The following is a 12778-nucleotide window of genomic DNA, read 5'->3' as shown; positions in this document are numbered from 1 at the left end:
CCTCTTGTCACTGAGTCTTTGTGCTGTTATGTTTATCTCCAGTTTCCTTTGTACTGTGTTTTTTGATCTTCTTAGCTTTTGTATTTTTGCACTTTGCTTTTCTTTTGGATTATACTCTTTGGTTTTTTTTTTTTTTTGTCTTTTGTTTTGCCCTGTATATAGTGTATATAGTTTAAATAAACCTTTTTGATTCTTTTTCTACTTCCGCCTCACGCCTCTGCATTTGAGTCATCCCCCTGGTGGCCTAGTGGGGGTTTGCTGGATCATCACACCAACGAACCAGGTTCGAATCCCAGCAAAACCCTAACAGAAAGACTCCGTCATGACCGACTCAGCAGAGGCTGCTTCAACTGTCTACCCGGCCAACCTTCAGGGAATTATGGCAGCTTTGACACGCTTCGGAGCGACCATGGACGCTCATGGACGTACGCTCACCAGCCAACGTGAGGCCCTCGCTCGCCACGAGGAACTGCTTCAGCAAATTGGGAAAACCCTGGCACAGCTGACATCTCTGCCTGCATCTCCTGCTCCTGATCCAGTTCCTGCTCCTGATCCAGCTCCCACTCCTGCTCCAGTGCCTCCTGCAATGCTGCCTTCTTCACCTCGTGAACCCAGCCTTCCTGCACCACAGAGGTATGACGGCAAGCACAGTGAGTGCCGAGAGTTCCTTACCCAGTGTCAACTCACCTTTGAGCTTCAGCCTACCACCTACACTACGGATCGCCGCAAGATTGCCTTTGTGATCACCTTATTAGCTGGTAAGGCGCGAGCCTGGGCTACTGCTATCTGGCAAAGACAGGGACCTGAGTGCTTTGATTTCCAGCTGTTTTCTGAAGAGATGCTTCGGGTCTTCGATCAGGCAGACATCAGTACCGACGCAGCCCGAAAGCTCATGTCCATCCGGCAAGGAGGAAGCGTCGCAGATTACGCCATCTCGTTCCGAACACTCGCAGCAGTAAGTGGATGGAACGAGACTGCCCTGGTGTCAGCCTTCCACCATGGTCTGTCTGACCCCATCAAGGACGGTCTGGCCTCTATTGGATGCCCAAGTGACCTCGAAACCCTCATCTCACATGCTATTCGTCTGGACAACAGGATGAGAGAACGCCACCAAGCCTTGAGCCCCCCCAGCCTCCCTACCTCTACCTGGAGACCGTCTACCTCCTTCAGTGACTGTCCAGAACCCATGCAAGTGGGTCGTACTCGCCTCTCCGCATCTGAGAGGGAGCGCAGAAGGAGGGACAAGTGCTGCATCTACTGTGGCAAGCCTGGTCACTTCCGAGCATCATGTCCCGAACTCTTGGGAAAAGGACCGCCCCGTCCAGCCGAGGGAGGGTTGTGACGGGGCCTACCCTCTCTCCCGGACTCCCTGGCCAAGGAATCTACATCCCGGTCTCCATCTCCTGGGGTGAGTCTGTCCACTCTTGTCAAGCTTTGATAGACTCAGGGGCGGCTGGGAACTTTATGGATATTCACTTCGCCCAAAGCATCAATATTCCGACTGCACCTCTTGAAGTCCCACTGTCTGTGTCTGCCCTCGATGGCCAAGCGTTAGGTGATGGAAGAGTCACCCAAGTTACTTCTCCAGTTTTCCTCCAGTCTCAAGGTCACAAGGAAGAAATATCCCTGCACCTGATTCCTTCACCTGAGTTCCCAGTTATTCTAGGCCTTCCTTGGCTTACTCGCCACAACCCTCGCATAGACTGGGTAACAAGCCAGGTTGTGGAATGGGGCCCTGCATGCCATGCCTCTTGTCTGCTCTCTAGCTCTCCTGTGTCTCCTGCCGAGCCCCCTGATCTCACCGAGTTATCTCAAGTTCCCACAGAGTACTGGGATCTCAAGGAGGTATTCAGCAAGAGCAGGGCCGCCGTTCTTCCTCCGCACCGGGCCTACGACTGTGCCATCGACTTGCTCCCTGGGACTACCCCTCCTCGTGGCAGACTGTTTTCACTCTCTCAGCCAGAACGCAAGGCCATGGAGGAATACCTCAAAGATGCCCTGGTCTCTGGGTTTATTCGACCCTCCACTTCACCTGCTGGAGCCGGCTTCTTCTTTGTCGGCAAAAAGGATGGGGGGCTCCGACCATGTATTGATTACAGGGGCCTGAATAAGATCACTGTGCGCAACCGATATCCCCTTCCGCTGATGTCCACAGCTTTCGACCTGCTCCAAGGCGCCACCGTCTTCACCAAGTTGGACCTACGGAACGCATACCACCTCATCCGTATCCGACAGGGAGACGAGTGGAAGACTGCCTTTAACACCCCGTCTGGGCACTACGAATACCAGGTGATGCCCTTCGGACTCACCAACGCACCAGCTGTTTTTCAGGCCCTAATCAACGACGTCTTAAGGGACATGATTAACCTATACGTTTTTGTCTACCTCGACGACATCCTTATCTTTTCCAAGACCGTGCAGGAGCACCGCCACCATGTCCGCCAGGTTCTCCAGAGGCTGCTACAGAACAATCTGTTCGCCAAGGCCCAGAAATGCGAATTTCATGTTCCCGAGGTCTCCTTTCTGGGATTTATTGTACGGACAGGCCAACTCCAAATGGACCCTGCCAAGACCCTGGCCGTCCGGGATTGGCCTACTCCCAAGTCCGTTAAGGAGGTTCAGCGGTTCTTAGGATTCGCTAACTTCTACCGCAAGTTCATCAGGAACTTCAGTTCTGTGGCAGCACCCATGTCAGACCTCACCAAAGGGACAGGTGGATCTTATGGCTGGTCTCCTCAGGCAGAAAAGGCGTTCAAAGACCTCAAGGACCGCTTCTGCACGGCACCCATTCTGGTTCTCCCGGACACCTCCCAACCATTCATCGTGGAGGTGGACGCCTCGGACAGTGGTGTCGGCGCGGTGCTCTCTCAACGTTCGGAAGGAAAGCTGCACCCCTGCGCTTACTTCTCCCACCGCCTGAGTCCTGCTGAGTCCCGGTACGATGTGGGGGATCGAGAACTGCTAGCGGTCAAACTGGCCCTTGAGGAGTGGAGGCACTGGCTGGAGGGAGCACAACATCCATTCCTGGTTTGGACTGACCACAAGAACCTGGAGTACCTCCAGCAAGCCAAGAGACTGAACCCTCGACAGGCTAGGTGGGCCCTGTTTTTCAGTCGGTTTGACTTCACCCTCTCATACCGCCCCGGCTCCAAGAACACCAAACCTGACGCACTGTCCAGACTGTTCTCTGCCACTAACAGGGAGAATGAAGTCGGGCCTATTATCCCTGTGTCCCGGATTGTGGCCCCTGTCCGCTGGGGTATTGAGGAGGCTGTCCGACGAGCCCAACGCCAGGACCCCGGTCCTGGGACGGGGCCACCAGGCCTCTTGTACGTCCCACATCAAGCCCGGGCCAAGGTTCTCCAGTGGGGTCACTCTTCCCCTCTCACCGCCCACCCGGGAGCTCGGAGGACCCTGGACTTCCTGAAAAGACGCTTCTGGTGGCCTAACATGGAGAAGGAAGTAAGGTCATTTGTCCTGTCCTGTGAGGTTTGCACCAGAACCAAGAACCCACGACAGCGTCCCCAGGGTCTCCTGCATCCTCTGACCATTCCCCGGCGTCCCTGGTCCCACGTGGCAGTCGACTTTATCACGGGTCTCCCTGAGTCACAAGGTAACACGGTCATTTTGGTCTTAGTTGACAGATTCTCCAAGGCCTGCCGCTTCATACCACTGTGCAAACTCCCCTCTGCTCTTGAAACTGCGAAACTTTTGTTTAATCATGTCTTCCGAGTCTTTGGTCTTCCACAGGACATCGTCTCAGACCGAGGGCCCCAGTTCTCCTCCCGAGTGTGGCACGGGTTCTGCAAGGTCATCGGAGCCACTGCCAGCCTCTCCTCTGGGTTTCACCCACAGTCCAATGGTCAGACGGAGAGGCTCAACCAGGACCTGGAAACCACCCTGCGAGGCCTGGCTATGGATAACCCGACATCGTGGAGCACCTGGCTGCCATGGGCGGAGTACGCCCACAACACCCTGCAGTCATCGGCCACCAAGCTGTCGCCATTCCAGTGCCAATTCGGGTTCCAGCCACCTCTGTTCCCGGACCAGGAGGAGGACGCGGGGGTGCCCTCGGTCAACCAATATGTGAGACGGTGTCGCAAGACCTGGAGCAAGGTCAGGAAGACCCTCATACAGACCTCCAGAACCAACCAGACTCAGGCCAACCGCCATAGAAGACCTGCACACGCTTTCCGCCCTGGGCAGCGTGTTTGGCTGTCCACTAAGGACCTTCCACTGCGGGTGGAGAACCGCAAGCTTGCTCCTCGCTACATTGGCCCCTTCAAGGTGGTGCGCAGGGTGAACCCTGTCTCCTACCGGCTCCAGTTGCCCCGGACTCTGAGGATCAACCCCACTTTCCATGTTTCCCTGTTACGGCCCGTACTGACGTCTACGTATGCCCCTGCCCCTAGGAACCCCCCACCCCCCCGCATCTTCCAGGGGCAGACTGTGTTCACTGTGAATCGCCTGCTTGACTCCCGCCGGGTCCGCGGCGGGTTGCAATATCTGGTGGACTGGGAGGGCTATGGTCCTGAGGAGCGCTGCTGGGTTCCTGCTCGGGATGTCCTTGATAAAGAACTATGTCGGGACTTCCATTCGGCCCATCCGGATCGCCCTGGGAACGTCAGGAGACGCTCCTAGAGGGGGGGGTCCTGTTAGGACTAGGACTGTTTTGGCCTCTAGAGGCCGCTGTTATTTCCTTTTCATGTCGTGTTTATTTTGGCCTCTAGAGGCCGCCACTGTTCCTGTGTTTTGTGTTTGTGTTAATTGCCTAATTATCTTCACCTGTGTCCTTAATTAGTTTGTCTATTTATACCCCTGAGTTCAGTCCTCTTGTCACTGAGTCTTTGTGCTGTTATGTTTATCTCCAGTTTCCTTTGTACTGTGTTTTTTGATCTTCTTAGCTTTTGTATTTTTGCACTTTGCTTTTCTTTTGGATTATACTCTTTGGTTTTTTTTTTTTTTTGTCTTTTGTTTTGCCCTGTATATAGTGTATATAGTTTAAATAAACCTTTTTGATTCTTTTTCTACTTCCGCCTCACGCCTCTGCATTTGAGTCATCCCCCTGGTGGCCTAGTGGGGGTTTGCTGGATCATCACACCAACGAACCAGGTTCGAATCCCAGCAAAACCCTAACACCAGCACAGCTGACAATTAACAAAACAAGCTGTGACCCAAACTGCTAAATATGACATTTTTATTTCACTGTGCTTAAGTGTACGTGTGATAAAGTTGTTGTTGTTCTTCTTCTTCTTTATTCATTTATATAGAATTTTTAACAACAGACATTGTCACAAAGCAGCTTTACAGAAATCTGGGTATAAAATTTGAACTAAAATTTTAAATTTATTCCTAGCAAGCCAGAGGAGACAGTGGCAAGGAAAAACTCCCTGAGACGACAAGAGGAAGTACCCTCGAGAGAAACCTGACTCAAAAGGGAACTCATCCTCATCTGGATGACAGCAGATAATCCGATTATAATATAATTCTGAATACAATGCTAGTCCACTCTATACTGTAACAGAGTGTGGTTAACTATTTTCCCGTTCATTAGTATGCAATGCAATTTGGGCACACACACACACACACACACACACACACACACACACACACACACACACACAAAATTTAGGACAAATGCACTCAAAATGCTAAAGTGGAAAGAGCCTGAAAAATGTACCATTGTAATTATAAACGTTCGAATAAATATGCTAATTTACTCTCTGTAGTTCTCTATAACCTTCTAAAGTTCATTCTGACAATCCATCTCCTGCTCTTCTGCACACACACACACACACACACACACACACACACATAAATTTTGAGTAGTAAATCCACCTGGGTGGGAAGAGTAATACAGACAGAGGAAGAAACTTGCGCCTGGGGCCTTGAGACAGTACCAGTACCCGCTGTGCCAACATGCTGCCCTGGTTTGGTTACTGGATCAGCATAAATCTGCCTAGGTTTTGAAACATATTCCAAAAATCCCTCAAAATAATTAGATATTATTCTATCCACATTCACTGGATATGAGCAATCTCTGTAGTAGAGTAGTACTAGAGCTCTGATTGGCTACTCTACTACTAGGATATCAGCTCATGTACTGTGAGTAGACAAAAACAAAATGGTGGAGCGTGTTGCTAAACCAACCGAGGATGAAATAAAAACTCTACTCGAAAACAAAACACCAAAAATTATCAAGTATTGAAAAGAAACAGAAATAGCTAAAAGAATATAATTTTTTTACCCCAATATCTCCTGTTCCATACTCCAGTCCAGTCAGTGGTACCCAGATAGCACACCTACATCGGCCCAACATTGGCCCATCGTCGGCTGCACTGACGGTCCATCAGAGGTATGACCAGCGGGCCTTCATCAGGCCAACATCGGCAAGCCAATAAAGGGAAAAAACCCCGAGATCTCATTACTCTCGCGTGTTCTGGCACCCGCGAGCCACTGGTGGTCGGATAATGGACCGCCAGATGTGTTTGCCACTCACTGTCGCTAGCGGGCCGCCGGATTCTGAAAATACTCTGCAGATTCTGAAAATAAAAAGTTACAATACTACCCTGCTGTTGTTATAATTGAGTAATCTTTAGAATAAAAAAATATGAGAGCAGTTAAAGTGAATATCTGTGTCCTTTTTTTTCCCTTTATCGGCTTGCCGATGTCGGCTCGACGAAGGCCCATTGGTCATACCTCTGATGGACCATCAGCACAGCTGATGGTGGACCGAACTAGGTGTATTATCTGGGTGGTAACACACCTTTACATTGGTTTGTCAACCACCGAAAAACCCTAAAGAAGCATAATAATAATAAGAAAACCCCCAAAATACAAAAAAGCAACAAAATATGGAATAAAAATATTTGATGGTGAAAATGTATCTTTTTTTATTTTTCAAGAATTATTATTATTGCCTTTTTCACAAACTGCTACTGTAATTTCACCAGTTTGTTTACATTCTAAGCGGAAATTATTTTGTCGGACATTTTGTATAAAGTTTTTATTTATTGAATTTGCAAGAAATATAAACAAAAATGATCTGTTTCTCAAAATCCAGTGAATGTGGATATAATAAAACAGTTATTCCATTCAATCTCGTCGTACATGGCTTATAGCCAAATCGGCGCTACATGCCTCGTCGGCTATCAGCTCATGTATGATTTGATTTTGTGGAATAACTGTCAATTAGCAATGTAAATGGAGTGTACATGACTGTGTGAGATGTGTACCTTTGGGTAGGGGTAGTATGTTCCTCGTGGGTACAGAGCCCCAGTAAAGCGCGGCAGCAGCATGTTTGGTACAAGAGTGTCGTTGATGGTGAGGAATGCGAGGCTGGATCCAGATGGAGACCACCAATGAGCTACTGGTGAATGTAGCACCTCCTCTAACAGCAAGCCAAAACAAAGTGAACCACAAACACCTGAATTAGATTCCACCCCATTCCATCTGAACATTCCACATTCAATGTTTACTGCATATGATTAAAAAAAAAACTGCATTATACTTATGCATACTTAAAGCTTTACATGTGCATGTATACACACTTAAAGCTGCAGTGCAGGAGTATCGGGTCTGAACTGGTAAGATATTTGTACATGTATGTCATATATGTCACAAATGTGGTCAATTATCATCTTGCGCTATCTCAAAGGAGTTTGGCTACATGATGACTGGCAGAAGGCATAGCCAATCAGAAGAGAGAGAGGAGGGTTGGCATTTTTTTTTAGTTCAATTGGAATATAAGACATTTATTCGTTCTATAATTTGGTGATGAGCAGCACGGTGGTGTAGTGGTTAGCATTGTCGCCTCACAGCAAGAAGGTCCTGGGTTCGAGCACGCTTTCTGTGTGGAGTTTACATGTTCTACCTGTGTTTGCGTGGGTTTCCCCTACAGTCCAAAGACATGCAGGTTAGGCTAATTGGTGGCTCTAAATTGACTGTAGGTGTGAATGTGAGTGTGAATGGTTGTTTGTCTCTGTGTCAGCCCTGCGATGACCTGGCGACTTGTCCAGGGTGTACCCCACCTCTCGCCCATAGTCAGCTGGGATAGGCTCCAGCTTGCCTGCAACCCTGTAGAACAGGATAAGCGGCTACAGAGGATGGATGGATAGATAATTTGGTGATAAGCCAATGAATGACAGTCAGCAGATTTATTCCCTTTTGGACCATTTGTTTAATTAGTATAATTATAGATACACAGCTATTGGATAATTGAGTGTGTCTGATGACTTATGCTTATTTTTGCATTTTTTAACTAATAAGAGCAATTCATTTGATACTTCTGTTCAGTCTTGGTGCATGTTATTTTGACATATCCATGTTTACACTCCAAATGTTTTTAGCTAGCACACTAATAGAAGGTCCTGGTCATGCTATTGGTCCCAATTATGTTGCACAAGAGGTAAAATTGAAACATCCTTGTACGTACCCAGTACTATACTTTTTGATTTCCTAATACCCCGAAGTTAACAAATCACAGGGAGTGAGAGATTAATGGGACCTAGTGCACATTATCCAGGCATCTGAAGGAAGTGACAAGAAGGCTCTTCTGCTTCAAATAAGAAGGTGGTAAACTCAATGCTTCTAAAATTCACTTTACCTCGGCTTGTCAATGATCCAAGCAAGGTAAACACACTTTCTTTGTGGCAAAACTTGAAAATTGTAGAAAGCTGTAGGCTTCTAAGGCAAGGCGATTGAAATTCCGATTGTGACATATGTTTACGGCAAATAATCGAATGAACTTTGGCCGAATGGCACATCTTAAAATCCTCAGTGTTTCAGAAATCTGTGTATTACACCTATACATGTTAGACTCAGCCGTCTCAGAGAGCATTTTGAATGACTCCAGTTCTTACCTGTTGGGACACAGCAGCCTGCTAGAAATAACTTGTGTACGGAAAATGTCACATACGGAACCATGGGATTGTATTGCATCTGGTGAGACTGACATTCAACACGCAGCTTGACTCTTACTACACATTTAAAGTATCAACTCTTAGTAGTCCAACCAACAAGAAATTTCAAGGCTATGCCAAACAGGCACCACTATGAACAGTTCCTATCTGGTCCTATGTCTGCATGCAACATGGCATATGGACAAATGGGGGGCTTTGGGTGACTGTGGTCACCTGGAAATAGATCAGGAAAAAAAACTCACTATGCTACCCAAGCTAGTCCTATCTGAACACTATTAGGACATGTTGTGCTTTTGGTGATAAGTATCTAACATGATCTAATAGGAGCTTAGACATGACATTGCAGTCTTGTGACCAGTGTGTGATTTTTGTGTTTTTTCTGTATTTTATGCATTTAAAACCTGGCTTGTATCAGGAAAAGGTACGTTAAAGGTGCTTCTAATGGTCTTCATGCCTATGTTTTTTTCAAAGGATACACTAGTGGCTAACAGTGCATGTTTACTGTAGATATCAAACTCTGTTATACTGGGCGAGTTAATCAATTGATAAAAATTATAAAGCTTTTAGAGGCTTATAATAGAGTTATATAATAGAGCTCGATGATGAGAGATGAGCCATTCAGAGTAACAACATACAGCTTCACTGTAGGGTTTACTTGGCCAACCTCTCTCTCACACACACACACACACACACACACACACACAAAGCCCCTTAAACCCTCATCTCTCAGGTGAAGATACAAACCATAACAAGTTTCTATTTTTAGATTAGATGGTATCTAATCTACATAACTCCTCTTGATGGGTTTGAGATGTTTCAGAAGGGTCAAGCTAAAAAAGATCACTTTCAGAGGAAGATTCCTCATCATCAGGGTTCTTCATATTGCTATCAATCTCATAAGTAGTACAAGAGAAAGAGAAATGATTCACAAGGATCTGTCCTCCCCTTTTTATATTCTTGTTCCACCTCTCTGTTCTGCAAATTACAACTTGACTTACTACAGGAGGGCATATTGTGGAGGCTATCTCCCACTTTCCCACAAGAAACCAAACAACATATAGCGTGTGTGCGTGTGTGTGTGTGTGTGTGAGAGAGAGAGAGAGAGAGAGAGAGAGAGAGTCAGCTTTATCCTTAACACTAGACAGTATCTAAATGCACAAGAAAATCTATTACATTCAATTATATTCAATTATATTTTATAACTGGGGTCTCTGAGAAAGTCTGAGACCACACTGAAAATCTGAACATTTAAATCTACAAATAAAAAAAGTTTTACATTTTGAAAATTCTACAACAAAGAAAAAGGGAAATGTGCGACATCTTGACCATTCAGTATTCAAGATATTGCACAATTTCTAGGACACCCTTTTTTTTTTGGACTGTAAACAGATTTGGGATATTGACCATGTTAAATCTATTTATTTAGCTTTTTTTGCCATAGGAAGATCTATATATGTACATACATCATGGCATGGGAAACCACAACAGCTTGCACCAATTACAGTGGCCCCATTGTACCGAATTTGCATGTCTTTAAACTGTGGGGGAAACCGGAGCACCCAGAGGAAACCCACGCAGACACGGGGAGAACATGCAAACTCCACGCAGAAAGGCCCCTGTCGGCCGTGAGGTTCGAACCCGGAACCTTCTTGCTGTGAGGCGACAGTGCTAACCACTACACCACCGTGCCGCACAAAATCCTTTTGTACAGAAGGTCAGATTTTCTGTGACTCATCCCTCCCACTGAAGCATGTGTTCAGATGACACTCCAATGGATTTGATCTAACACGCAGCATCAGGTTTGACACAAACCTGTGGAGTCTGTGTCAGCTCCAGTGCACACCATCATTAAAGGTCCCATGGCATGAAATTTTCACTTTCTGAGGTTTTTTAACATTAAAATGAGTTCCTCTGACCTTCTTAAGTCACCCCAGTGGCTAGAAATTTCATAATGTGTAAACCAAACTATGCCCAACATTTGAGAATGGCGCGTCAAAACGGCGCGTTGATAAGCTCTTCCCTTTACTACGTCAGCAAGGGAGATGATCCCCACGCCCCCCTTCTGGATTCCCACCCACTGTATGGATTGCCCCGCCCAGTTGTAGTGAGGAGACAATAGAGGACACAAAAACATGGCATCACCTAAGCGAGCGAAACATGGAAATTGCGCTGTACATGGATGTGACAACACAGAAAAGAGTCTGTTTTTACTGCCGACGGGAGAGCCCCTGAAGACGCAGTGGCTTAATTTTACTTACTTCAGTAATACGCCATCGAGTCTACCAAAGACGGTGTATGTTTGTCGGAAGCATTTTCCTGAGGAATGTTTCCACAACTTGGGACAGTACAGGGCAGGTTTTGCACATCAACTGTCACTGAAGCCTGGGTCCGTACCAAGCATCCCTGCCGCATCAGTAACAAACACCGAACAAGTAAGTGTATAACTGGTCGTTTTGCCGTGTTTTAAAATTGGTGCATTAGCCTAGCAATGGCTATATTAGCTGTGCAGCTAACCACTTCCTGCAGTTAGCCAGGTAATCTGCGCTACAAAACTAAAGAGCATGCAGCATGCTCTGTTAAACTGAGTTTAGTCTGGAAATTGACTGTAACTTATGAGCTTATGTTTGACTATTGCTCCGCAATGCATGTCTTCTGTTGGATAAGCGGTATGTTGCTGTAGTTGCTGCTTCTATCCTCTTTGGTTATGGAGTGTGTGTTCAAGCCTAGAGTATTATATGTTCGTAAACTACCACTCCGAACACTCTCACTCTCTGTTCTCTGTGTCACGTTGAGTTTACGAAAGGAGTCCGAGGGAGAACGGGGTTTTGTCTTAGCAGCGTGGCTACAGGCGCTGATAGCAGCGAGTATGTGTGCGCGCAGCTTGGTCAAGCCCCTCCCCCCATGGCCCGCCCCCACCCTCTACCCTTCCCCGCCTCCTGCTTCTCATTAGCAAAACGACGCACTGGGAAAAGCGCTGAAATGGGGCTTTCTCCCAGGAGGCTATATTTATGTGCCGAGGGTTCATTTCGAGAAAGGCTGCAGATATAACATCCGGAAGCCTCCACGAGCCCGTTTAAAGCATCAACAAACCACCATGCCATGGGACCTTTAAAGCAAAAAAGGAAGATACCAAATTCTAAGAAAGTCTGACATTCATATAAATATTGCTGCTAATATAATTTGTGATGGGCGGCACGGTGGTGTAGTGGTTAGCGCTGTCGCCTCACAGCAAGAAGGTCCAGGTTCGAGCCCCATGGCCGGCGAGGGCCTTTCTGTGTGGAGTTTGCATGTTCTCCCCGTGTCCGCGTGGGTTTCCTCCGGGTGCTCCGGTTTCCCCCACAGTCCAAAGACATGCAGGTTAGGTTAACTGGTGACTCTAAATTGACCGTAGGTGTGAGTGTGAGTGTGAATGGTTGTCTGTGTCTATGTGTCAGCCCTGTGATGACCTGGCGACTTGTCCAGGGTGTACCCCGCCTTTCACCCGTAGTCAGCTGGGATAGGCTCCAGCTTGCCTGCGACCCTGTAGAAGGATAAAGCGGCTAGAGATAATGAGATGAGATGAGATCATTTGTGATGAAAACTTTGTTTACACTGAATGGCAAAAAAAGCACATTTTCAGTCGTGGTCTCAGACCTTTAGACCCCCACTGTATAATACAGACCTGAACAATGTTGCTGAAGTGCCCTCTGAATGCTTTTACTTTCTCTCCCTTTAGAGGTCTCTATTGGCTTTACTCATTCAGAGCCATTATGGATCCCGCTCAGAGATTTGATCGTCTTCCACATATAACAACAAACATGGCCTTATTATCTTAATTGACATTACATGTGCACTGCTGCTTCACAGCTGAATCAGTG

The 12778-nt window shown here is 47.0% G+C and overlaps 1 protein-coding gene across 1 annotated transcript in view; it reads right to left on the bottom strand.

Annotated features, from left to right (window-relative positions):
* The window catches only part of LOC132891323 (inactive dipeptidyl peptidase 10-like), a 188316-nt gene that overhangs the window by 75303 nt on the left and 100235 nt on the right, over positions 1-12778 (bottom strand). Inside the window, exon 9 of the mRNA XM_060928823.1 lies at positions 7236-7390. Coding sequence (XP_060784806.1) covers positions 7236-7390 — 155 coding nt within the window. The remainder of the gene's footprint in view (positions 1-7235; positions 7391-12778) is intronic.

Source organism: Neoarius graeffei, chromosome 9 (assembly GCF_027579695.1).
Source record: "Neoarius graeffei isolate fNeoGra1 chromosome 9, fNeoGra1.pri, whole genome shotgun sequence".
Classification (NCBI taxonomy): Eukaryota; Metazoa; Chordata; class Actinopteri; order Siluriformes; family Ariidae; genus Neoarius; species Neoarius graeffei.
This window is presented reverse-complemented; position numbering and strand designations above follow the sequence as displayed.